A 27353-nucleotide genomic window follows, 5' to 3' on the forward strand; every position below is an offset into this window, starting at 1 on the left:
CAAATACATTTATATAAATATATAATTCTTAGTTAATGAAAAAGCATTAGTACTGTAGAACACAAAGTTATTTTTTGTGTCTCTACTATGAAAAAAAATTGTATTGTATTGTTATGGACTGAATGCATTGATTGCTCTGCCCGCCCTGAAAAAAAATTTCTGTATTGAAGCCTTAACTCCTCCATACCTCAGAATGTGTCTGTTTTTGGAGATGGAGTTTTAAAGACATGACCAGGTTAAAATGAGGTTATTAGAGTTGTCCTTGTAAGAGGAGGAAAATTGAACACGTAGAGACAAAACAGGTACACATATACACAGAGGACAGACCACGTGAGGGCAGAGCAAGACCTCCGCCGTCTGCAAGCCAAGGAGAGGCCAAGGAGAGATCAAGCCTCCATCTTGGCTTCTAGCCACTAAATATTTTGGTATGGCAGCTCAAGCAAACTCACACAGGGATGGAGTTCACATGCAATTTTTCTTGTGGCTCTTGTGGTCTCTTATTTTCACATTCTCTGAAAAATGAAAATTTATTGAGGAATTCAGAAGAAATGTTGAGTGACAACTTTTCTAATTGATCTTTTAACAAAGAAGAGATAGGTGTCAGTCCCATTTTCGTGACTGATGAGCTCTGAGATTTTGGAAGGCGTCTCTGTAGCCTCCTTAGAACAAATCTTAGATCCATTCTTCTACCAATGTTTGAATTGGATAATCTTCAAGCCTTCTCCCAGCCTTAACATGCAATGACCTAAATGGAAATAATCATCAGAATTTCAAAAGAATTCTGCAAATGATTTAAAAAGGAGTTTAATTCCTACTTTTTTTCAGGGTTGGTGTACATCAGTGTTGAACCTCACAGGAAGGATAGTTTTCCCAGTTTGCTGATGAAAGGGCAGATTAGTTATGTAAGATAATGACAGAATACATTTTATACTTTCAGGAAGAGAGAGGCTTTCCTGCTGCTTTCTTCAAAGAATCTCTTTTGAAATATAAGGTAATCGTATCTCTTAGGTACAAACAAACATGTTACACAGATGGCATAATTCTCTCAAAGTTAAAGTTTATTTCTCAATAAGGTTTCTCACAAGTAGCAGAAATACATTTTACAGCAAAATCTTCCGGCCCTATACTTTAATCTGAACAGTTTGCCTGGATGAAATCTGTGTTCTGGGCAGTTCCTATTTTGCTAATACTTTTAAACAATCCAAAAAGTTGGCTATTTTGAGAATGTAGGAATAATAAATGTTAAACTAAGCCTGACAAGACTTGATTATTTAGCATTTTTGTAGCACTATCAGATTTCCCAAGTGCCTTAACGTCACTCCTGTTTCTTGAAGCAACACTGGATTGAACTTGAGATTCATCTGTACTGTATGAGTGAGGTTCTTACACAAAGATATCAAACAACTTGCTCTTGTCACAAGGCCAGGTGAGTTTCAGGATTATAATTGAAATGGAAAGCTCATTGGGTATTTGTTACTTTTGGTGGGGTCAGGGTGATGAGAGATTAAAACTTTTTCATTTATCATTTTCAAACTGAAATCTTAGGTCAGCAAAGTACATTTTTCCTCTTAGATGAAATATTTCCAGCAAAATAAAGATTTTGGCTTAATAGAAATTCTTCATTAATCAACTCTTGGAAGTTCAAGGCAAACTATTCCTTAGACTGTCAAGGCCAGAGTCTTTGATCTTTCTTAAGAAACATATTTCTATATCCTTTGCTGATAATGACAGATATGTCATCTAGGTATATAATTTGTACAATTTCTGGAGTAGACGTTTTACAGTGAAATTTTTATTTTAAAAAATGGAAAAAATAATCTAGGTAATTATTTTCCATCTAGATTACCTTGGTTTGGTTCCATTTCCTTAGATCTTTTACTTTTTTCCTCTTCTGTGCTATATAGTACTTAATTTACAGGTTCACTGAGATTTGGAAAGAATCCGTGGCATTATCAAATTATTTCTTAGTGCATTTGCAGAGTGAAGATTTGGAAATACCTCTCATGCTCTCTCACAAATACATGGGAGAAGGGAGTCTACTGTCTCTGCTATGCAGACAGGTATGAACAGACATTAGTCTGCAAAATAGTAAAGCTTTTAATCATGAGAGGAATAAGTCCCAACTCAAAAAACTGTTGGCAACTGTAAAATAAAAAAAGTTTCCTGAAAGTATGTGCTAGGGTCAGTCAGTAAAAAAAAAATAGCAAAAGCAATAGGTTCTTAAGAACAAAGTTGGAAAACTCACTTTCCAATTTCAAACCTTATTCAAAACTACAATAATCAAAACAGTGTGCCACTGGCATAGGATAAACAGAGATCAATGGAACAGAATCAGGAGCCCAGAAACTTTTAAAGAGTTCTGAAACCCTCACATTTTAGGTCAGTTTTCGACAAATGAATAGGAAAAAAGCAGTCCTTTTAACAGATGGTGCTGGGACTAGAGGATACCCACATGCAAATGAATGATGCTGTACCCCTACTTCACAACATATACAAAAATTGATTCAAAATGGATCAAAGAACTATATACAAGTACTCAAACTATAAAACTTAAAAGAAAACATAGGAGTAAATCTTCATAACCTTGGCTTAGGCAGTGGTTTCTTAGATATGACATCAAAACATGGGCAACAAAAGAAATGCATAATTGGACTTCATCAGAATTTGAAACTTTTCTGCTTCAAACACAGCATCAGTAAAGTATAAAGTCAACCCAAAGAATGGGAGAAAAATTCTGCAAGTCATTTAACTGGCAAAAGACTCATAACTAATACATAAAGAACTCTTACAACTCAAAAATTTTAAAAAAACAACACAACTTATAATGGGCAAAGGATCTGCATAACTATTTATTCAGAGATATTCAACTGGCCAACAAGCATCCAGAAAGATGCTCAACATTAGTAGCCACCAAAGGCTGCAAATCAAAACCACTAAAATGAGGAATCAAAGATAGCTAATTACAAAAACAGTTAATTACAAGTACTGACAAGGATGTGGAGAAACTGCAATCTTCACATACTGCTGGTGGAAATGTAAAATGGTACAGTTGCTTTGGAAAGAGTCTGGCAGTTTCTCAAAAGGTTAGACGGAGTTACTGTATGACCAAGCATGACCCTAGATATATACCCAACAGAAATGAAAACACAACTGTGATATACGATGAGTCATAAGAAATACATACTTGGTCATTCAGATGACCAAATTATGTATTTCCCAGGTGTCTTTGGTCTTCATCCACAATTCCTAAAGACACTGCAGAGTCTTTAAGGTGAAATGCATGTTTTGTCATGTTAGTAAGAGACTTTTGGATCTACTCCCACCACTTCCACTGCCAAGGGCAGAGGTAGAAGGTTAAAGCAGCCAAGAGTCAAACATGGCTACACAATTAAGCCCTCAAAAAATACCTCTGAAAAGAGCTTATTGCTCTCTTGAATCCTGCTTCTCTGTTGGAGAGTTTCTATGCTTGGGCAACCAGAACATCTCCACGTGCCACTGAACCAAGGCCCCAAGCTCCTTTATTTGGGACCCTGCCCTACCTATCTCTTCATTCAGCTATTAACTTGTATCCTTTACAGTATCTTTTATTAAACTGGCAAAGGTAAGTGTTTACCTGAGTTCTAAGAGCCACTCTATCAAAATAACTGAACCTAAAGAGGGGGTCATGAGAACCTCCAATCTGTAGCAGGTTGGTCAGAAGTACAGGTAACTGCCTGGGTCTTGCAACTAGCGTCTGGGGTGGGGGGTGGAGGGTGGTCTTGTAGGACGGAGCCCCCAACCTGGGGAATCTGGTGCTGTCTCCGGGCAGATAGCATCAGAATAGAGTTGAATTCTTAGACACCTGCTGGTGTTCAAGAATTGCTTGTTGTGTGTGTGGGAAGACTCCCCCTCCCACACACACAGGGGGATCAGTCTGGGAACCTGAAAGGAGTGAGGAACATTCACAAAAACTTGAATACAAGTGTTCATAGCAGGCATTATTCCTAGTAGTCCCAAAGTAGAAACAACCCACATGCCCATCAAAATGTGGTATATCCATACAATGGAATATTATTCAGCAAAGGAAAGAAATGAAGTAACAATACATACCACAAGACAGGTGCATCCTGAAAACAAGCTAAGTGAACTAAGCTAGGCGCAAAACACATACTATCTGATTCCATTTATAGATTTACCTGTTCTGGCCATTTCATAGAGACAGAAAATAGATGAGTGGTAACCTGGGGCTGAGGTGTGGGGAGGGGGAGAGGTAGGGATAGGAGGACTATATATGGGGTTTCTTTTCTGGAGTGATGACTGTGTTCTAGACTGTGGTTATGATTGCACAACTCTGGCAATATACTAAAAGCCACTGAATTGTACATTTTCAACAGGTGAATAGTGCGGTGTTTGAATTACATCTTTATAAACCTTTATTTTTAAATGGTATTTTTAAAATCCAAGGTGGTTCTCCTCCTACTCCCCACTACTCCCATCAAGAAAGGGAGAGGGGTTGTTTCCACAGTTTGTCATGTTGCTCATGTCTCATAGTGAATGTATGGTGAACAAGAAACAGACCGGAAATACCACTGTGGACTTCTAGCTGAGGAGTTGTTAACCCAGCCTGGATTTACCTTTCTACTTCAAGTAACCAAAACAAACCCATACAAAATGTATGAAACAAAGCTTTTAAGAAACTAGACATCAAACTATGAAGGACAGTGACAACCTGAGAGAGAGGAAACAAATGAGGTGAGTCATCCAACTGCCTGGACTTACTCTCAACAAAGTTTTCGGGCATGGCACAGGGAGAAGAAACCCAAGCAGAGTCCAGCAGACTCCCCTAGTTTAGAAGGAGATGAGAGTCCAGGTAGACCAAGGCAGCTAGAGCTCCAGGTGAGCGTACCAGAGACAAGAGCTGCCCCAAAAGAGAAGAACTCCCAAGCTCTTCAGATGAATGAGTCCAGGTATTCAGCCACGTAATGACCAGCAGAAGCATGTAAGCAAGTGCCCAAGACTGAGGGAGAAATCTATTCAAAGGGGTTAGAAAGAACAGTACAGGTAGTCACACAGGGAGGAGAACAGACCCTACGCTCACCCAACAAATGAAAAGACTCACAAGTCATAGACAAGTAGAGTGCTCAGAAAGTCTTACCTGAGTAGTGGGGCATAACTGGCACTAGGCTAACCACTGCTCCAGACCTCCTTAACAAAAATCATAAAAGGCACAAAAGTATCAAATTATTTCCATGTGACTTAAGCGCACCCCAGAACAAGGCTCAAGGATACTCATAGGAATACAAAAATACCCAACACCGAACAAAGTAAAATTCATAACATCTGCACCTACTCAAAGATCACCTCACAAAAAGCCTAACCAATATTGAGAATAACAGAAACCAACCCCATACTGACACACATATCAAAATTACAGGCAAGGATGCTAGAACCACTATTATAACCATACATTCAAATGTTAAATAGAGACCTAAAAATATTTTTTTTAATCCTCATCTTCTAGACATGAAAAATCCAATGTCTGAGATGAAAAATACACTGGATGGGATTAATGGCAGAGTCAACATTGAAGAAGAAACGTTAACATGAAGACACAGCAAATGGAACTAGCCAAAATGAAGCCTAAAAGGGAGAGAGAGAAAAAAAAAAGATGATCAGTGACTAGTGAGACAACTTCAAGTGGCCTAATAAACATGTAATAGGAGTCCTCAGTCCTAAGAAGTGGGAATGGGAAGATAAGGGGAAAAAAAATTGAAGTAATGGCCAAAATTTTCCAAATTTGATTAAATCTCAAAACTCACCAATCCAGGCAGCCCACAAACTCCAAGCACAAGAAACATGAAGAAAAGCACACCAAGATGCATCATGATCAAATTGCTCAGTAGCAGGGATAAAGGGAAAATCTTTAAAAAAAAAAAAAATGACATGTACATGTACAAAGGAACAAAATATGGACAGCCAATCTTTAGATTGTGAGAAGATAGTGGAATAGTATCACTAAAATAATGAATGAAAAAACCTGGAATTCCATAACAGAGCAAAAATTTCTTCTAAAAATTGAAGCATAAAAATAAGTTTTCAGACATAAAAAAGCTGAAAGAGTTCATCACAAGGAGACCTGTACTATAAAAAAAGATAAAGTCCTTCAGACAGAAGTGAAACGGCACCAATCTACACAAAAATTAAGCACTAGAAATGAATGCTGACCACATGGGTAGACCTATTATTAGGGTTTTTTCCCTTACTATTTATACCTTTTCAAAAGATAGCTGACTGTTGAAACAGAAATAACATACATAGATTTGTAACATACATAAAAGTAAAATGAATTAACAAAATTACTTACTGTAAGGCCAGTGTGGGTAAAATTGTAGTATTTCCAGAATATCTCACCTGTAACTGCCTATCAATAGGCGTTGAGAGGTGGAAAGAAGTATGGCTTTAGTATATTTGCATCATTCCTCAGGAGTGGAGAGAAGTTCGTCTCCATATCAATGGGTAATTACCTGGGCAACAGAGGGTTTATCTGTACCTGAGAGGTGAGGGGGAGGGCCGGGTTTGCTTCTGCTGGAGCAGGAAAGAGAGCAGGGCCCAGACTGCAGTTTGTAGGCAATAAGAAGATTTTAAAACTTTATTTCTCCCTTTGATTTCAGTTTTTAGAGGTATTTTGCCCCAGGATTTCCTCTCCAGACTTACATCTAGTGTAGTAGCAGGATTCCTCTGAACCCAAAATCTGTCATTAACAGGAGCAACCTTTGGGAGGGCTGCCCCTAGAAATGACGGGGAGAAGCAGCACTCACGCCGAGGGACATGTGTCTACACTCGTGTGGTCGTGGAGGTACCACCACCGCTTCTGGCCGCACCACCCCCGTTCTGTGGCCCAAGCCTAAGGCTACTGCTTCTGCCACTGCTACTGCTGCTCCTGCTGCCAGCTGAAGACTGGTCACAACTGTGGAAAGGAGCAGAGGTCCGCTTCACCTTAATAGAGAAGCAACTGACTGCTGCGTACCACACCTTGCTGGCTACAGAGCCCATCACCAGAACAGCTCTGACCAAGGTAATAACAACCTATCCCATCGCAGGGTGGGTGAGAGACTGGACCCAAAGGTCATGGAGTGGTGTGGCACAGACACCTACCATATATCATGTGACTGGCCATTTGCCTTTGGCATCCCCAGGGAATGATGAAGCAGATACATTGGCCCAGATGCGCTGGCTAGAAGTAAGTAACAAAAGTACTTACTGTAAGGCCAGTGTGGGTAAAATTGTAGTATTTCCAGAATATCTCACCTGCAACTGCATATCAATAGGCGTTCAGAGGTGGAAAGAAGTATGGCTTTAGCATATTTGCATCATTCCTCAGGGGTAGAGAGAAGTTCATCTCCATATCAATGGGTAACTACCTGGGCAAAGGAGGGTTTATTGGTACCTGAGAGGTGATGGGGGGAGGGCCCGTTTTGCTTCTGCTGGAGCAGGAAAGAGAGAAGGGCCCAGACTGCTGTTTGTAAGCAATAAACAGATTTTAAACTTTATTTCTCCCTTTGACTGATTTCGGTTTTTAGACATATTTTGCTCCTGGATTTCCTCTCCCCAGACTTACAGCCAGGTAGGGAGAAATGGAAGAAATACTAATTTGTAATGTTCTCATACATGCAGTATACATACTTTGAAGGTGAATTATGATAGGTTAAAGTGTGAACTATAAATCCTAAAGCAACCTATGAAACAATGCAAGTAGAAATTATAGCTAATAAGCCAGAAAATATAATCATAAAAATACTCCACTAGTCCAAAAGAAAGCAAAACAGAAGGGAAAAGACAAACTACCAATGAGACCATGTCCTCAGCACATACAACCAGAAAGAAATAAAACAGAAGAGAAAAAAAAAAATCAACATCCTATGTAAAATTTAGCAACTTAAGTCATTTTCCTAGAAGTAAAAGGGGGAATATATATTTTCATTTGAGTAGCAACTCATGAAATGTCTAAATCAATCTTGGAGTTGATGACTGACAGAGGCCTTGAAACAAAATAAAAAAAATAATTTCACACTTTGATGGCTAATAATAACCAAAAAGGTCATTCTTTCAGGATGATTAGACCAAGGTAAGAAACATTACACTCTATATTAATGTTTTCAAAAAAGCACACAAAATCACATTTTTCTCAGTAGGCTCAAAAAAATAGTCTACACTATCAAAAACCAAGGAACACCAGTACCTGAAAAGAAATGCAAAGCTTTATCTTTTAAATCTTTGCCTTGTATAACCTGAACTCCAGAAACTTAAAAACTGAATGATCAGAAAGCTGTTAATATCGCTGTTCCCATTTTACAGGTCACCTGCAGTCCTAAGGTCAAAGAGACTAGGACCTGAATAAAGCATTCTGTCCTATGTGTAGTATAAGGCACTATGTGACCTACTCTGGGCCATCCATTCACCAAATATTCCAGATGTTAGTCACCGGACCCTCTGAGAGGTCTGAGGAGAGCTCTCTCCCCACCCTACCACTCTTTGGGCATTCTGAGGTGCTAAATTGATAAACTGAGAAATCCTGAAGCAGGAATTCAAAATAATAAACACCAAAGAAGCAACATCTTATAATAACAATGCCTCCCAAGAGACAGATGGCTCTAGGCAAACTCAAAGGGGCTGACAATTACCATAATCAATGGAACACACCCCTCCTATAGTTATTCAAAGTTCTATTAACTAAAGTGAGTCATAAACTCAATGGTTTGTTTTAACTATGAGCTGACTTTGCTCCCTCCTCGGCCAACTATGCCTCATCCAGACAACCTAAATTTAAATGATAAAGCCTCATTGTGTACACACCACCGTACCTATTTTATCAGATCCAGCTTAGCCACACCCCTAAAGGCTCAGCTCTTCCCCATCTGCAGTATTAACCTCTTAAAACTGCTTGCTGTGTGCTTTTCAACGCCGAAACCTCACTGTTCTTCTTGGTCACTGTCCCCACTACTTGAGTAATAAATGATGGAAATGAATCTTGCCTAGCAGAGCAGGCTCAAAATATCTACAAACAGGGAACACAAAAGAGGTACTAAGCCCTCAAATCACTTAAGAGTAAAGAGCTAAACATCCGCAAGTTTTTTCTAGGAACTAAGGAAAGAAGCAACAATAATGGATGAGAGCATATGTGCATATAGAGAACAGAGACGCTCTAATATGCCAAGTCCAAACAGGAAAGGCCCCAGGACATGCCCTAGCAGGTGAATGAATATACCCACCTAATTGCGTGTCACTTGAATGCCATCCACAACTTCAGGCAATATTCTGTGCCTACTCGGAGATCCCCAATGAATTCTATGTCCCTTGGATATACAGCCCTAAAGTGAGGCAACATTCAGTCTTTGACTTCTCAGTCTTTGAGGATCTCAAAACCGCAGTCATAAAACTACACAGGAATTAAATAAAGAGGGTCTCAGAAACCGATGGGACGAAAGGGTCTGGCCATCAAGAGTATTCTGTAACTATCATAAACAGGTAAAAATAAAATCTCCAAGAACAAGAATTTTCAAAAAGTATATTACTTTTAAATTTAATTAGATGTGATCTGACTGCATTAAGTCCCTAATAAAAGATAGAAGTACTTTATGTAAAAGATGAGAAAATACTAAAGGTACACTTGATGCAAATCAAATTAGTAATATTCCCCTATATAACATAAATCATTTAATTCGGTACATTTTCTGACCAAAGATAATAGATTGTGTTTTGTTTTTAAACCTGGGGAGTCAACAGTGTCCACCTAGGATGAAGGAGAACTCCAGTCTTTAGCATCATACGGCAACTAGCTATTACACAATGGAATCCCCCCCAAAAAATAGCTGGGAGGGGAAAACTGGTTTGGCCTGGTTCCTGATACTAATGACCTCACTGAGAGTACACAGTTTGTGTTTACAGAGATAAGAAACTGTATTCATGTTTAAAGAAATGACTTAAACTCACAGTGATGACTAATAATGAGTGGGGAAGGTAAAAGTTTCAGGGAAGCAGACAGGCATGCAGGGTCACCAGAACCCAGATATATTTGGTTATACTGACAAGAAATGGAAAGATAAGATCCAGGCAGATAAATTCCCACTGCTTTCTCCCTTCTACGGAGACTCCAAAGTGCAGTTCCAACCCACAGCTCATCTAAACAAGTCTGGGATAGCAGGCCAAAACACCTGCTGAATGCAGTGTTCACCACAGTCAAAAACTAGAAACAACTCCAAGATCCATCAGCTGGTGAACAGACAGACAAGTGTAGTATAACTGTGTACTGGAAAACTATGCAGAAATAAAGAGGAATAAACGACCACACTTAGCAGTGCGGATGAACTTCAAAGACATTACCAAAGTAAAAGAAACCAGACACCAGAGACCACACACTGTATGATTCCATTTATAAGAAATGTTCAAAAAGGGAAAATGTATAGAGACAGAAAATAAATGAATGGTTGTCTGGGGCTCTGGGTTGCAACAGGGATTAACTGTATGTAAATGGGCGTGAGGGACCTGGCCAGGGTGGCCAAAGTGCTCTAACACTGCTCTGGGGTGATGACTGCAATTCAGTAAATTTACTAAAAATTGCTGAAATGTAAACTTGAAATCAGTGATTCTCATGACACATAAAATATACTTCAAAAAAGCTGTTCAGAAAAAATGAAAAACCTGTTGAGCAAATTTGAAGGCTTGTCTAGAGCAGCAGTGCCATGCCTTACTCTCCCTGTCCTCATCCTCACCTCCCTGGGCTTGTATCTCCCACTTAAAGCAGCACAAACGTCAAGCACTAAGCCCATGTTTTCATTTTCATTGCTGCTATTGTTTTGTTATGGTTATTGTTCTGAATGAAAAGTAGCAAACGCCTAAGCAAAACCATAAGTTTGAAATCAAAGACACAACTTCTGGTTAACTTCTAATCTGATGGACTGATCAATGAGTCATGGAGGTTAATGCCCATAACAATGATTATAAGGTAAACAGAAGAACAAAGAGATAAAGTGGAAGGGAGACATTTCTATCAAGGTTTGACAGCTAGAATGGACGAAGCAGTAATCACTTTGGGAAGAGGAAAATTTTCAACCAAAGTGAAAAGGTCGCAAGTGAGGCAAGATGCCCCCATAGAACCCTGAGAAGATCACCATTTGGAAGCAGCTGATACCAAGTGAAGTGTAAGGCTGAAATCAGGAGAACTGGTATTTAGTGACTGTCCCTGCTCCCCTTTCCCACCCACAATCTGGTGACTGTCCCACATCACTCCACACCCACAGAAACCACAGAGGTTTGGTCCCTCAAGACAGTGAAGGAGAAATGCTCCAGATGAGAGGACCTGAGGCAAAGTAGTGAGACACGAGGTAAAAAGTTAAGATAATTAGACTGTGGGTCTTCAGTCTCCTTCCACCCCCCTGGAGTCCAGAACTCCCACAGATGTTCAGCCTCTGGTGGCGGAAAAGCCTCTGAGCTATTTAGAAGTGGAGTTCCCCATACATAAGAACTGCGAATCCCCCACCAGTCCTCCCTACTTTGAAGTACCAACAGACAACAAGCGTGCTGCTCACATACACTAGCCTCCAATTCATTTCTAGTGCCTTACTCTTATGTATGAGCAGTCATGAATATCCGGGCACTTAAGGAAAATCTTCATCATTAAAGACAAAGACCAAAATAAACAAGAAAAATGAAATCTGAAGGAAACGGGGAAAAAATGCATGAGCAGAAGAACACCAACCAACAAAAAAATCAATACTCAGCATCCTCAGAAAAAGAGCAAGCTATCTACAAAAGAACAGATGCAGAAAAAAAACAAAAAAAATTAAGAGGGCTGTTCTTATAAATTAAAAATGATAAAGTCAAAAATCAACAGAAGTATTGACACATGAAGTCAGACTTCCCTTAATAGCCAAGTTAAAAAAGAAAAATACACACAACAGTAGAGGAAAAGATAAGAAAATTAATCGTAAAGGTGACTATTAAGACTTCCAGAAAGAGAAACAAGAGGAGTTGGAGGGGAGTATAAAAAATTTCCCAGAAAAAAAGGGCATCTCAAGATGAAAAGAATTAAACCAAGTACTTAGGACAGTGAATGACAACAAAAGCCACTCACAAAATCTTCAGAACACCAAAAATAAAGAGAATATCCTAAAAGCTTCCCAAAAGAAGTTTAGAACAGTTCACATTCAGACAAAAGATCAATGTCTTCAAAATTTCAAAAGAAAATTGGATATTCAACTTAGAGTTATGTTCCACCAGCTAACATAATCCCATGTAAAGAACAAAGACACAGTCAGATATCCAAGGACTTAATTACGGCCTGTCCATCCTTTCTTAACAAGCTACTGGAGGATGTGCTTCAGGAAAATAAGGTAGTAAACCAAAAAAGAATACTGGAATAGAGGAAACAGAAATGTCCCCACCAGCTGTACACCAGGTCTAGGGAGCACCCATACCTGGCCAGCTCTGAGGATCCTCCAGGGATTTTTTGAAAAACAGAATCAGCTGGGTACCTGAAACAATAACTTGCCCGACTTATTTAAGCATTTGGGAAAACTTGATGAAGGCTTAACTTTGCCAGGCATTTGATGTCTTTTGGGGCCTCTGAGGAGGAAAGTAAGGGCAAGTACATAGAAAACTCAGTAAATTAAACAGTAAGGCAATGTGAGGGGAAAGAAATGTTTAAAAAAGTTCAGTGTGTTTGTTTATATTGGACTGCGTGGCTCAAGTTAACTGGTATTTACATAGTCATGATAATATAAACAACTATCATTTACCATTAATATAAATTATATGTTTATATATAATGCTATGTGTTCATTTAAGGGATTATATATGTCATTTAAGGGATTATATACGTTCATTTTATATATTATATATGTTCATTTAAGAGAGGGGCTGAGTATAAGAGCTGTATCTTCAACTACTATGGAACTACCCTAGTAGTTCAGTAACTGTAACTACAGTTATAATTAAGTCAATATATATAACTATTAAATCAAGAAATACCCACATAAGCATAATTTAGAAATACAGCAGTATTTTTAATACTTATTTCTAAATTTCAGATGTAGCAACTAAAAGCATTGAAAATAGATGCCTCCTGGGAACAGGGCAATTCCAAGTTTTCATATAAGAATTTTACTAACATTTGATTAACTATGTGCATTCATAACTTTGATAATTTTTAAGGCCCTATTTATTACATAATGAAAATAAAATGTTAAAGTCATAGCATAAAAGTGGGGTTTTTTTTAATTGTTTAAACTTAACAGGATAATTTGTCAGTATCTGGCCAAACCTGAGATAATTATGATGCCCCAGAGATCAAAGGCAAATTAAGCTTGAGGCTGTAAGCGTGTGCTCCAGCTTCCTGCTTCTGGGGGGGGGGGGGTGAACAGCGGAGACTGGACGATGGCCCCCAGTTCTCCAGCTTGCTGATGCAACAAATCAACACAGCAGCATGCCGAGAGCCCTGTGCAGAACCAGCCCTGCCAACACAGTGCTCTCCAAGAATGGCCGGCTGACCAGGGTACACAGCAAGTTAATTTCAGAAATTGAGGGTGACTGTGTATAAACATACCCAGCAATTTGACAGGGTAACATTATGTCCTTTCATTCTAATAATAAAAAGAATTTAGGCTGCTACTTTGTGTCTTTCTCATTTCGTTTTTCTAGTCATTTGTTCTGTACGGCAGCACAGAGAAGTCCTGCTCAGGCTGGAAACGCACAGGAGCCTGAGGCGGTCACTTGCGCGGGTGCCTGTCCTGTGTCTGAATCATCCAACTGTGGTGGGCAGACCTAGAGACATATGTGACCAGTTTATCATTGATGCTACACATTTGGCATGTTGTGTCCACCCCCATCCTTCCTAAGTTCCTGGAGGGTAAACGTATGGCCTGCTTCCTTCACCACCATGTATACACCTAACACACAGAGCAGGGGCCCAGCTCAGGAACAGCAGAGCAAGAGCTTTAAGTGAAATGAAACCATCTGTACGGTTAATCGTTTTGCATCTTGTCTCCCCAACTTAGTGCTGAAGTTCCTCATAATGCTACATAGACTAGATTTTCTAAGATACCAGTTTTAAAACCTCGGAAATTCCTAAAAGTTATCCTGTTGTCCTTCCTTTTGAAGTTCTTTTTTGTAGAGAAAAGTGCCTCTCAACACATCGCTTCTCTTCAGAATAATGTCAGAAGACTTTTATTACTGAACCAGTCTCATAACAGAGTATCAGATTATCTGTCTGGTGTGCAGTTCTATACCATTATAAAACCTAAGAACATACCCATGCTGGTCACTGGTAATATGACACTACCCTGGCCTTCTCTGTTGTGTTCCTGCCAACCCTCCGTATGTCCACAAACTTTATCACATTTAAATTATTGTGTTACCACATTATTAGAGCAAAATAACTGTCAACCAAATCTCCCCAAAAGTTAGCTAAGTATGTGGGAATCTCTACCCTCTGATAATCAAGTAACTGGTCCCCAATTAAATATTAAATATACCTTAACGTTTCAATATTGGTTATTCAGACTAGTACTATAAGAATCCAACTTGAAGTCATGAAAACCATTCGTAGTAAATATTCAATTACTTGCAAATACTTTATGAAATGCCCAGAGATCCACTAACTATACAGGTGACCCCTGAACAACACTGGGGGGTTAGGAACACCCATTGTTTGTGCTGTGAAGGCGAAAACTGGGGTGTAACTCTTGACACCCCCCAAAACTATTAACAACCTACTACTGACTGGAAGTCTCACAGATAACAAATAAACAGTTGATTAACACATAGGTTGTATGTGTATCATATACCATAGAGAAAAGAAAATGTTTTTTTCAAATTGTTGCAAACCTCCAAAACATTTTCCAATATGTACTGAAACAAGATCACATATAAGTGGACCCGCAGGGTTCAAACATGGGTTGTTCAAGGGTGAACAGCTTATTTATCTACTTGTGAGAGAAATAAAGTTCTTAAAACACTGATTTTAAAAGGTAGGTGGTGACCTAAAATTGTTTCCACCCTTAACATTGTTAGAAATTCTAAATAAGCAGTGTTTGCTTTTGAGAACTTAGGATGGCAGAAAGTCCTTGACTCAGTACAGTTAACCGTCAGGCAGTCTGCACTTCTGTACATTTTACTTCAAAGTCTATAATATACCTATACATGAGGTAGGGAGCGTGCCTTCCAGGTCATCACACCCTAGTGCTGCCCTGGGGTCAACAGCTTTGCTTCAGAACCTGGACCACCTAGGTCCACGTATTTAAATACCCTACTGCTGCATGCCAATTTTTTTAAGTGAATGTTATGTACTAAAATGAAAGCACTGATACTAATGATTCAGCAGCACAGACATCATAAATAATACAACTGTGAGATGGGAATCACCTGATGCTCTAGCAACTGTTCACAACCAGGTGGTGAATTTACTAAAAAAGCAAAGACACAAAGGACCATGCGTGAAATTCATGCACCAAAGCATCCATCTCTAAGTTAAAATATACTTAGTTTATAATATTTTTAGTTCTCTGGGAATCAAACTTCTTAGATGATTATTCCTTGGCTTAGCACATCTGTTCAGGGATGCATTATTTCAAAAGTAGGATACATTATTTCAAAAACCTCTCTGCTCTCTCAGGATCAGTCCACAAAAATCTATACACACACACACACACTGCACAAAAGGTGACCCCAGATATCATCTTTTGATTATGTCACTATATATATATATTCAAAATTGGTTAAGACAAAAGGCAAAAATACAAGTTTGTGGCTATGCAAATTAACATTTGTTTATTCCAAAGTTTCAAGCAATAAGGAATTACCAAACCATCAGCAGCAAGGCTTTTTTTATCTGGTGCTGGATTTTCTGTAAGCCTTCTGATGTTCTTGATTTCATTTAGTACAAAAATAGTTTTTGGAAGTTTGGGGTCGATGTTTTTTGAGAGCTACACACCGATCCATGTTCCACAACAGTGCTGGCTTCCTCTCACCCAGTCCAAGCCCAGAATCCTTCTAGCAAGAAGGAACTCAATGTCTCAAAACAAGTCTGTACATGCCACTCAGTGGCAGAGCAACCCTCCTAACGAAAACATCCACAGTAGTTCTACAAAATTCATTCTGCCCCATTGGATGCCTTTACCTCTAATTAAGAGATTTAGAGATGCTACACTTACAAGATAACATTTAGAGAACCCTCACAAAAGTTTAATTGTTTACTCCAAAATATTAGCCTAATGATTTTTAAAAGCTACACAATTTATCTGGCACTTCATTGCCCAGCAATCTTAAGTAATTTACCGCCATTACTATACCAAGGCTCCTCCTAATCCAGTGGGCTGTGTACCCATGTAAAGGGTCACACTAAAGCCCTGCAGAGAATGAATGACTTTATAAACCCGAGCCAGGGGGAATGCCGGAGAATCCACCCCAACCCTCGTCCTCTCTACCTCCCCTGCCACTACCCTGTCTCGGCCACACCCCCTCTATTCTGGACCATTGCCCTAGGCCAAGCACCTTACCTACTCCCTCCCAAAACATGATCAAGCCTCCTAATCCCAGTGATTTCCAATCCAAACAAAATTTTCAATGCCTCCTCAGTGCTCGGAGTGATGGCCCCCCTCAAATAACCTCCCCAGAGATGCCCACTATTCCCTAAGGCTCATGCCATTCCCATCAGCCACCACCAGACCTTCACTACACACACCGCCAACCTGCCTTTCTTCAATGAGGGGACAGCACAGCACAGTTCCCCACTGGGGGCAAACTCTCATGCTCGTTCTGCTCGCCACCTTCGGGCCTACTCTTCTCCTCAGCCAGCGAGGTCTGCTGCCACCTTTCCCCCAAGGACATGGCCAGACAGGGGCAAAGATGCTCAGTCCTCTGTAAGGCTGCAGTCCCTCCTGAGAGTAAGCCCTGCCTCCAGACACTGCACCTGGTGAATTCTAAACTCCCTAACTTCTGCTCTCACTCCCTACAGAACTTTCCAGACACAGGACTTTCCTCTCCTACTCAAGACACGTGGAACCCTAGCCACTGCGTGCCCACAAAATACAAAGTAAGTTACCCCAGGACTAAAACAAAAGGGTCAAATAAATATTAAAAGTAATAAAATCCAATACAAACTTTGATTACTTCCGGTTTTGATCTGATGAAAATAATTAACATGAACTACATTTACTCAACATGCACATGATCATCCTACAAACACTTCTTTCATAGGCATGAAACCTTGTCAACAGACTTTCACAATGTTTTTTTTTTATATGGAATGCTTCACGACTTTGCGTGTCATCCTTGAGCAGGGGCCATGTTACTCTTCTCTGTATCATTCCAATTTTAGTATATGTGCTGCCGAAGCGAGCACTCACAACATTTTCTTAAGTTTTAATTTATGAGTATCCTTCCCTCATAAATTAGATGATTCCTCAGAACTCTAAGGCAGAAAATAAATTTCTCTAAATAGAGCATACCTTCTATTTCAACTCCTCTTTTAAAAATCAAGTTATATACTGTTCAACTACAGACTATTAACCATTTTTGTCAGATAGAAGAAATTATGAACTATCTCCCAAAAAACCAATTTCATAGAACATACCAAAACTTGGAAAAAAACTCCATCTTTCTATTCATTCACTTCACATAACTATAGTCTTCTCAAAATAAGCAACCACTATCACTAAGAAGTGAGGAGCTTATAAGAAACATGAAAAACAGAAAATATACCAACGAAATAAATTAGGACTACTGGTTGTTCAGCATATACGTGTTTCACCTAAGTATGTTTTTAAAAAAAGCTTTCTTATAACAAATATTTTCCAAACACTGATGCTATTAATGCTTAGCAGCAATACACAAATGCTAGCATTAATAATCTAATCCCAAAACCACCCTACACAAATCATGTCAACAAAAATCCTAGATGAGCTCCTATGCATAAACCATATGGGCCTACAAGTCATACATTTAAGGGACAAGAAAATGAAGATGTTAATTATTTCTGCTATTTCCACCATCCATAAGACTAAACTTCCCAGTATTGATTAAGAATTCTTACTATAGTAAGAAAACATGTGAAACAATCAGGAAAATGTTAAGACTAAATATTGGATACTTAGGAATATCAGAATCATAGTACCAGTGAGAATGGCACTATGATTCTCTACAAAAAAAAAGATGCATACTCAAGTATTTATGGGTAAAATATCCAAGCTTTATGATAAGATAATGGAGGGGAAGAAGACCACAGATGAACCCCGACCAGTCATGGGCTGGTAACTGTTAAGCTGATCATCTACTCTCTACCAGTGTGTATGTGAAATTTTCCATAATTAAGGGTAGAACTGCTGGTGAGCAAAATCTCAGGCTCTGTTCATGATTGTCTGCCACTTCTGCACAGATTTCTCAATTCCTTAGGTTTGCATAATTTGAGAATCTCTCCTCCACTGTACATACTTTGTAGTCGAGAGCTGTGTCACTGCCAGTTGCCCAAATACTTCCCAAATGCAGGGCTCATCAAATCTATTTCGAAAGCTTGGGAGAAAGAGGGGATGGAACCCAAGAGGAAATGAGGAGGGGGTGAAAACAATGAACCTGCCCAAGTGTCACCATAAAGAACTCTCACCTCTTAAAACCAATACAGACATATTCAGGTTTCATTCTTCCTTTTTCTTAGGGTTTTAAAAATGCACTGTTGGCTTCCAGCTTACTTCACTGCCCCGCACAGCCATGCTGTCCGAAGAAGGCACAAACAATTCAGCTGCTGTGTAAGGAGGTCAAAAACAAGCTCTGGCTAACTCACTTGGAAGAGTACACTCACCACTTAGATTTGGCCAGAAAAACTAGGTTAGAAAAAATCCAACTGATGCTTAAACAAACACTGGGACTAGGGAGAGTATCTTTAAGCCAGTTACCAGGCCACTCAGTGAGTTCCAACACAATCTCTTCCAAGATTTTTCCAAAAGCTTCCAAATTCAGTTGAGCCCAGCAGGCTGAGTTAACAGGACTCCCTTTCAAATTCAAAAATCTGGCCCCAGCCCCAACAGTTAACCAACAAAACACATGCTAATTCACTTGAGATGACCTAAGAAAACTGACTCCAATTCAGACCTCAGACCCGTACACAGCCCAAGCCAGGGGGAGTTGGGGCTGGCTCAGTTTTAGGTGATAGATAAACGGTATTCATAAAGCAGAAAAGAGACAGTGAGACAATGAAACACTTAATGCGGCCTAAGAAAATGTCTACAGTCGGCTTCCAACCCGCCCCCCCACCTCCATTTCAACGAGCCAGTGACAATCCTCAGAGAACCACAAAGCCCTGCTTCAGAAGGTGGTGTGGTTTTTTGGGGGTTTTTTTTCTATCCCAACCTTGTACCCTCCCCAGCGCAGAGAACTTTCAGAAACGTTTCAGAATAAGAAATCAGGATGGGGAGAATTTAACATTCAGTTTCAAATTTTTAAGGCCAGCGTCTCCATTACCTACAGCTTTTTCATAATCTCTAGAATGTGCACTGGATAAAATGAACAGCACTGTTAGTCACATCACATGTCAGCTACTCAGGACACTCACAGTCTCCAGATCTGTTGGGGGTGGGGGTGGGGGGGACAGGTGTTGAAAAAGAGATAAAGACCTGGGGTGGGTGTGAAATCTGGACATCCTCTTCACTCTTGCCCTCCCTCACTTGTTTCAACTACACACCTGTCAAACAGGTTATTCCTGGAATTCAGATTTTATAATCCTCATACTGTAATTCTTCCTGCTCCTGTTGCCCAAACACACACCCCTCTCTGCTTCCCCAAAATATGTATCCATCAGTGGAATGTCTGACAGTTATAAAGTCGTCCCAGGTAACCCCAAACTCCGCACCTCTAGCACTTGGCAAGCATTCAAACGATGAAACATGACAATTTTTCAAGAAGGCCCAGGCAGTGGTTTAGCATAATCACGGACAAGGCCTGTTTATACTGAGTTTTAATTAACGCACAAACTCAGAAGGCCAGAATTGGGAAAACAAAGAAATGAAGGTTGTCTTATGAAAAAATGCTTTCTCATTTGATTGAAGAAAAGTGCACGCCTAAGAGTGTAGCTTATTTCCTTATCTCAAAGCCAGGAAATGAGGTCTTTTAAGGCCAGTCTGAATATAAACTCTGTTTAAAAACAGAGGGACTGCAAGGCGACACCCCCTTCCCAACTTTGGCCAAGTGTCGTAGCCTCCAGTCAGCAGCGTGTTTATCACCCTTTTCCTCGTCCCCTACAAGAAGTTCCAACAGGCCACGGGAAACAAAGGCGCCCCACACCGACCTTATAGACTTGTCCATAGGTGCCATTTCCAACCACTTCCACCAGCTCAAAAATCCCAGCCGGATCCTAGAGAAGAAGGAGGGGAGGGGTTATCATTTGAAAGCAGCACAACAATGAATAAGCGGGGAGGCTGGAGAGAAAGGGCGGTTACAGGGGCGGTGGGCTGCGCCCAATGCCGTCCCCAGCGCCCGAGGGCCCCGCCAAGGGTTCGGGGCCCGGGGCGCACGGAGGCCGGCGGCCCGGGGGGCGCGCGGGGGACGGCGGAGGGTCGCGCCCCGCGTCCCCGCACAGGCCGACGCCGGCAGACAAAGAGGCCGCCGCGCCCGCGGCTCTGCCCGCGGTGGCGCCCGAGCGCCCGGCGGACCCGGGCGCGGCCCCAGCTCCCCGCACCCCGCACGCCCGTGGCGGGCCCGGGGCGGCCACTCACCCGCAAGGAGGAGAGGTCGATGTCCACCAGACTTTTTGCAGGAGAGTCGTTCGCCATTTTCCCTTTTTGCCACCAAAAGCGGCGGTAACAACAAAGCGAGCTGCTGCTCTACTGGGTGCAGTCTCCGGCAAGGCAGCCGACGGCGCCTCCTCGCACGGGGACCGGGCGGTCCGGACTCCGCCTGGCGAGACCGGGGACGGCGGCGGGCGGCTGTCGGCCGGTCCCGGCCGCGCGCGGAGGGCGGACGGAGCGTGCGCGGGGCGGCGGCGGCGGCGCTCACACCATGGCGCGGGGCGGCCGTCAGGTCCCCGGGCGTCGCCCGCCGCCTCAGGCCCCGGCGCCCGCGCCCCGCGCCGCGCGCCTCGAGGACGGGCCCGGAGCGTGGGGCCGCGGCGCCGCCGAGAGTTGAGCGAGTGAGCGCGAGGCAGCCAGACAAAGATAACCCGGGAGGCGGAGGCGGAGGCAGCGGCGAGGGAGGGGCGGCGGCGGCGAGGGAGGAGGAGAAACGGGACACCAAAAATATATTCTGAGGGAGAAAACAGCTCCCCCTCTCCTTCTCCGCCAGGAAAAACGAGCGGAAACGCACTCACACCCGAAGACCCGCCGGGGAGGGCGCGGGGCGAGTCGCCCGCGCGGTGTGAATATTCATCAGGGGTGGGGCGCGAACAATGGCCGGGCGGTGGGCAGCCGCCCCGCCCCGCGCCCTCGGAGACGGCCCGGGGTCCTCCGGCCAGGTGCTGGGGTGAGCAAACGTGCCCGCCTCGCACCAACAATAAAGGAAGGAAAATTGCGCTGGGCCCAGAGGCGCACGGACCTTCCTCGCAAGGAGAGGCCGCGTCCCGCCGTGCCTGGGCTCCAATGGGACGCCGAGAGCTGCATGCACGCAGAGCAGGGTTCCCCCTTTTTCTCACCCCACTGATCCCCAGCCCCTTCCCCCACCTCCAGATTCTGAATCCTTAAGCCCCTCATTTCCGGTTTCCCTACATGGTTTTCTTTTCCTTTCTCCTCTTTTCCAGGCGAAATTTGAGCATCACTCAGGCTGCCTGGACCCAAGACTTTCAGCAGAAACAATCCAAAACAGCTCCTCAAATTGCCTTGTGCCCGAGTTCCTCACTTCATTCAGTAGGTGAGCACTGTGTTGGGCACTGAGTACTAAACCCAAATTTTGTGCCTGAAATCATTAAAGACTAGTCAACCTGTTTAGGTTTCTTCCAGCAACTTTGGAAGCTTGTCAGTAGTTAGGCAATTGAATACTGTTAAACGAGAATAGTGTCTGTGCACAGCAATACTTTGTATTATTACTTCACTGTACAAAACCTTTCAATGGCTCCCTATTACCTCACAGCAGGTTCTTAAAACGAAGTGCGAATCACCGGGAAGGTTTGTAAAAGCACTGATTGCTGACCCAGCCCCCAAAGTTTCTGATTCAGCAGGTCTGGGATGGCCTGAGAATTTGAATTTCTGACAAGTCCTTATCCAAAGCCTTTCATAATTAGACATCACAATGCCCATTATCATTATCTACCACTTCTTGCTTTATGTAAGAGTATCCACTTTAATCCCTGCTGTAACCCTGGAGTATTTTATCCTCCCTTTAAGAAGAGGAAAACAAAGCCCTGATAAGGAATGTGCCCAAATTCCTTAAAAGCATACCCTGGAAGTGGAAATAGGCTCACTAGGCCAGCCTTTTCCCAAAATCCAAGTGTCTTGCCAGTGGGTTTCAGCCCCAGGCAAGTTCTCAATGGATTCAATGAAACCGAGGAAATGACAGTGGAACACTCTTAGAGTCAAAAGGTTATTACCCAACTTTATTCCCACGGTGGCTGGTCAATCACTAAAATCCCGTTCACTCAGAGCGAGTCCTCATGCAGCAAGCCAGTCTCTGCCTCTGGGCCTTTGCCCACACATCCGTCCCAGTCTCTGTCCTTGGCGCTGCCACCACTCCAGCCTCTGCTCTGCTCTCCTGCAGCCTTGCAGCTGTGCCACCTTGTTGTCTAGAGCACTGGGCGGCGCTCTTTTTATATATAGTATTGCCTAGCCAACCAGGGCCAGGTGAGAATCGTGGCCACAGGAACCTTCATTTTATCCACAGGAAGTCTCTGATGTAGCCAAGTTAGTCTTCTACCCAGGGTATGTTTAGCATTCTCCTGGTCTCCCAACACTTTAATTTCTGCTATGAGAATCTCTTGTAAGACGAATATATTCATGAACTCCTGAATTCATTGATGAGAGAAGAGTCATAGTAACTAAAGTGTTCTTATGAACTTAGTAGAGCTTTTAAATTACTTTGTTATTTAATCTATCAGCAGCAATGGCATTATCTCTGAGTGTAAATTAAATAATTTACAGAAAACTACATGATACAATAATTTAAGAGAGCTAAACTGGTACTCAGGTGAGCTTTCAGACCACATAACTAGTAATAATAGTTTAGTAATGTTTACTAATAACAGCAGATAACACATGTTGGGTCCAGATAATGTGCTAAATTCTTTACATATGTTATCTCATTCTTCACATGAGCCGCAAACGGTAGGTACTCTTGTTTTTCCCACTTTGCACATTGGAAACGAACATTTAAGGAGTTAAGTGATTGCTTGATGTGCACAGCTGACCGTGATGCAGAAACACCAGGGCCAGCAGGCCAGCCTCCCTCCACAGGCGCACAGCCTCAACTCTTAATTCATAATATTGAAGCCCACTGCAGACCACCCCCTCCTTCTCTGCAGTAGCCACATTTTCTCTCCGTCAACTTAAGAGATCATCTCGTCCTCCTACAAGCTTTCTCTAAATCTTTGCCCAAGCTGCTATTTTCCATATCACCATGTGACAGTTATTTCCCACTTTCAATTCAGTACCTTTTCTTGAAGTGCCTGCCCAAGGCGAGTCACTGGTATAGCCACTAGATATAAAGAACATTAAGATAGCCTACCATCAAAGAGCTTCCCTTCTGATAATGGGTATAAGACATTTTCATAGACAGCTATAGTTAAAGGCAGAACACCATAAATTCTAGCTAGATGGAAAGAGCACTAAAAGGTCTAGTGGAAAGCATCCTGGATTGGGGACAAAATTGCACTGGCTTTGAACCTAGTTGATCTCAGAGCACAGGCCGCATAATAAGACCTGAGAAAGGAGATCCAAGAGGTCTTGGCCCAGTAGACTCTCCTAGAACTTGGTCTCTGATGGGATACCAGGTAGTGTAGACAAGGGAGTAAAAGGTTTGCTTGTGGTCCAGGTCCTTGTTCATACCTGGGAGGATGTGTCAGTAAAAGGAAAAGATGGTCGCTGCTGAGAGGTGGTGTCAAAAGAAGATTTAGTTTTGGACTCTGTGCAGAGTTAGCTAACTTTTCACCAGAAGCCGTATTCACCTGCCCAGCTTGTAACTTCTCAAGCTCCTTAAGTTGGGCCATTTTCTCAGTCATCAGTCTTGTATTATCTTAGGCTGCCATAACAAAATACCATACACTGGGTGGCATAAATAATAGAAATTTATTTTCTCACAGCTAGAAGCCAGAAGTCCAAGACCAAGGTTCCAGCTAGCGGTTTTGGTGAGAGCTCTCTGGCTCTCCCTGGCTCATAGACAGACACCTTCCTTCTGTATGCACAGAGAAAGAACAAGCTCGTAGGCACCTCTTCTTATAAGGACACTTATAAGAAAGTCCACCTATTGGACCACTGCACCACATTTGTGACCTTATGAATTTAACCTAAATTGTTTCCTTAGAGGCCCATCTCCATATACAACCACATTGAGGCTTAGAGTGTGGCTTAGAGTTTTGACATTTGGGGGACACAAACAGTCCCTTAAAAAGCCATGTGTAATACGTGATGCCAGGAAGTAGACTTAAGTCAGGGTCTTTGTCCTCAGAAATCTATTTGAGAACACAAATCCACCAAGAAAGATAATCAAGATAATAATTTGAAAAATAAGGACAATTCCACGTTTTGGGCTGAAGGAAAAAATAACTTGCTTGGACAAAGAATGAAAAGAATGAAGAATGACAGAATGAAGAAACTGGCCACACTGGGCCAGAGGACTCCATTCAGAGAGGCCTGAGAGAGAAAGCTAGATGGGTGAGAGAGAACTGAAAGCAAAACTGAGGCATGAGCTACCTAGGGGCTAAAAACAACCCAGATTATCCATCTAGTCAAGGGAGAAACAGCCTAGCCTTGGATTTCAAAGGCTCCAATGACAGGCGAGATGCTCTTAAACTCAGCAGGTCATTGATATGCATGTGCACCTTCCCAGGACACAGTGGTCCAGACTGGCAATCATCTCACACCCAGTCACAGAAATTCCAGGGGGAGCTTAATTATGCAAGAGGTTGACAGTGACAACCCCCTGTACCTCACTTTACTTATTTCCTATGTATTTCTTTGTTGCAGAAATACTGGTGGAAATTGATTTTCAACCTCAGAATAGGCTAGGGCAAGGAGGGCATTAGAGCTGTGAAACCAAACCGCACGAATGTAACTTCAGGGCTCAGTCATTGAGGACTTAAGTCAATGGCAATAAATGATAGAAGTAGTGATGAGCAAGGGGAATGAAGTCAAACAAAGGAAACAATGGGGGGATGTGTTCAGGAAAAGCTCAGAAAAGGAGAAGCACAGTGTAGGGGTCAGAGATCTGAGTTCTTATTCTCTGAGGGACAAGGTGTTGAGCACATGCTTACCTTCTCTGCCCCTCAGTTTTCTAACGTGAGATTAAGGGATTGGATGGAAATGATGGAAAGGCTCTCTTGGGACCTTAGAGATTCTGATTCATAGAACCCTGGCTCAGCCCTAAAACTGCTCATTCCACTTAGCCGAGTGGACGAGGGTTGACGTGGCAATGGAAGCTAAGGGAACATGTGGAGTGCTGTCGATGCAACAGCAAAACTCAGCCCTTTAAAGGCCATCTTGGAGCACTGGTAGAGAGAGTTAACTGGTGTACTGTTGATTTAAAAGGAAGCAACTGTTCTAGGCACAAGATAGAAGGCGTGCGATGCCAACACCAAGCCAGAGGGCAGCAAAAGACAAGGCGGACCCGAGGCAGGACACGCATCCCACCTCAGCCACCAGAGCTGTGGCTGTTGCTCTTCTGTGTGGCGAAGTTTGTCTTAGGTCAGATCCCCAGGAGGAGATCCTGCAACACGGCTTTGGGACAGATAGCTTCTTTGAGAGATGACCCAGAAAGCGTGAGGGAAGGAGAAGGGAAAACGAGACATGGAAAGAGAGGAGCCAGTGAGTTGTGTGTTGATGAGCTGCTTATCTCTGTGGGCAGCTGAGCTAGATGAACCTAGCTGGCTGGAAAATGAGAAAATGTACTTACTTCACTTTATGTGTGCCTGTGTCCAGGAAAAAGGTTCTTATACATATTTTTTTTAAAACAGAATAGTATTTTAAATGCAGAGGAACTTGCTATTTGTAGAATTATTTGAAATCTTTTATAAAAGGAATTACAGTCCCTTACCTCATCCTTTCTGTTAATTTATATTTTATGTATCAGGATTGCTTAAATCAAGTTCAGCTGTGAGAAATCCTTTATCTGCAGAATTCTCAAGGTCCTCAAAAATGAGGTCAGAAGTAGCCCTAGCTTTAGAAATCAAGATGGGACCCATAGGAAGGGGTTGGGAGAAGATGGCTGGGAACATTACATGGTTGTCAGGTGTTTTGATAGGCAGTTGGGTGAGGGGAGTCAGGCTCTGCCACGCAAGGCCCAGGTAGACCTGCTAGCTGAAGAGGTAACTTAAGTTTATTTGTCCTTGATAACATATTTGTGTCCTGAGCTTGTGCAGCTAAATCTCAGGAAGTGACCAAACCAGTGGGCCTCTCTTAGGCTCAGCCATTTAATATGTCACAACTGAAATAGAATCATGAGTCTGAGGATAATGCATCAGATCCTGGCCAGTATGCATCTGAGCCCCCATGGAAGAGGAGTTCAATTATAATCAAGTTTATCCCTTTAAAAAGGAATGAGCCACAAACCTCCATTAGTGATACTGCAAGCTCTCCTGTCCTATTGATTTGCCATTCTCAGTTAATTAGAGTGATTCCAATCTCAAAACCTTCTCAAATATGCTCTATAATAAAAGAGTAAGTGCTGACTAATGATAAATTATGAACTATAAATGCCATATTTAGGATTTAAAAATTGGAGGCCTTTCCTGTTCTTTTAAATAAACATAATTATCTTCATCTTCTTGTCCATGTCTATATTCTATATTTGGTGGCCATCTAATTTAGAAAATAAGAGTCAGGACCAGGTCAGGAGGCTAATCATAACTGACATGAATCTCCTGGATTTGTTCTAATTCTTGGCCACAAACAGCTCCTCAAGGTTAGTTAGGAGTTGAGGAGTGGGGAGGTGCTGGGGAAGGGGAAGAGTTGGGCAAAAAAGTATATCCAGGTCAGAATACAGACTTTATCACTCCTGGAAATGCAGCTCAGAAGGAAGCACCACTTATTCTCACAGGATTGCATTAGAACTTAGCACTATTCACTGCCTTGTTTGTAAAAAATGTATTCAGATATAAAATAGTACTTGTGGAGAAGTGCTACACAGAAATGATCTTCAGAATCACAGCTTAGCTCTTTAGTTACATAGAGAGGAGAAAATGCAGGAAAGCTGGGATG

The 27353-nt window shown here is 42.0% G+C and overlaps 1 protein-coding gene and 1 non-coding gene across 45 annotated transcripts in view; both read right to left on the reverse strand.

Moving 5' to 3' along the window:
* MAP4K4 (mitogen-activated protein kinase kinase kinase kinase 4) overlaps window positions 1-20939 on the reverse strand; it is a 191019-nt gene extending 170080 nt beyond the window's left edge. For all 44 annotated transcript variants that reach the window (XM_073239238.1, XM_073239453.1, XM_073239351.1 and 41 more), the window contains exons 1-2: window positions 20736-20939; window positions 20309-20374 (exon numbers count right to left, since the gene is read on the reverse strand). In XM_073239238.1, the coding sequence (XP_073095339.1) occupies window positions 20309-20374; window positions 20736-20792 (123 nt within the window). In that variant the 5' untranslated portion in view covers window positions 20793-20939. The remainder of the gene's footprint in view (window positions 1-20308; window positions 20375-20735) is intronic.
* On the reverse strand, window positions 17268-17374 carry LOC118972701 (U6 spliceosomal RNA). Its single transcript, XR_005061773.1, has one exon. It is a non-coding gene; the product is annotated as a U6 spliceosomal RNA (small nuclear RNA).
* Window positions 20940-27353: the final 6414 nt, after the last annotated feature.

This window comes from Manis javanica, chromosome 1 (assembly GCF_040802235.1).
Source record: "Manis javanica isolate MJ-LG chromosome 1, MJ_LKY, whole genome shotgun sequence".
Lineage (NCBI taxonomy): Eukaryota > Metazoa > Chordata > Mammalia > Pholidota > Manidae > Manis > Manis javanica.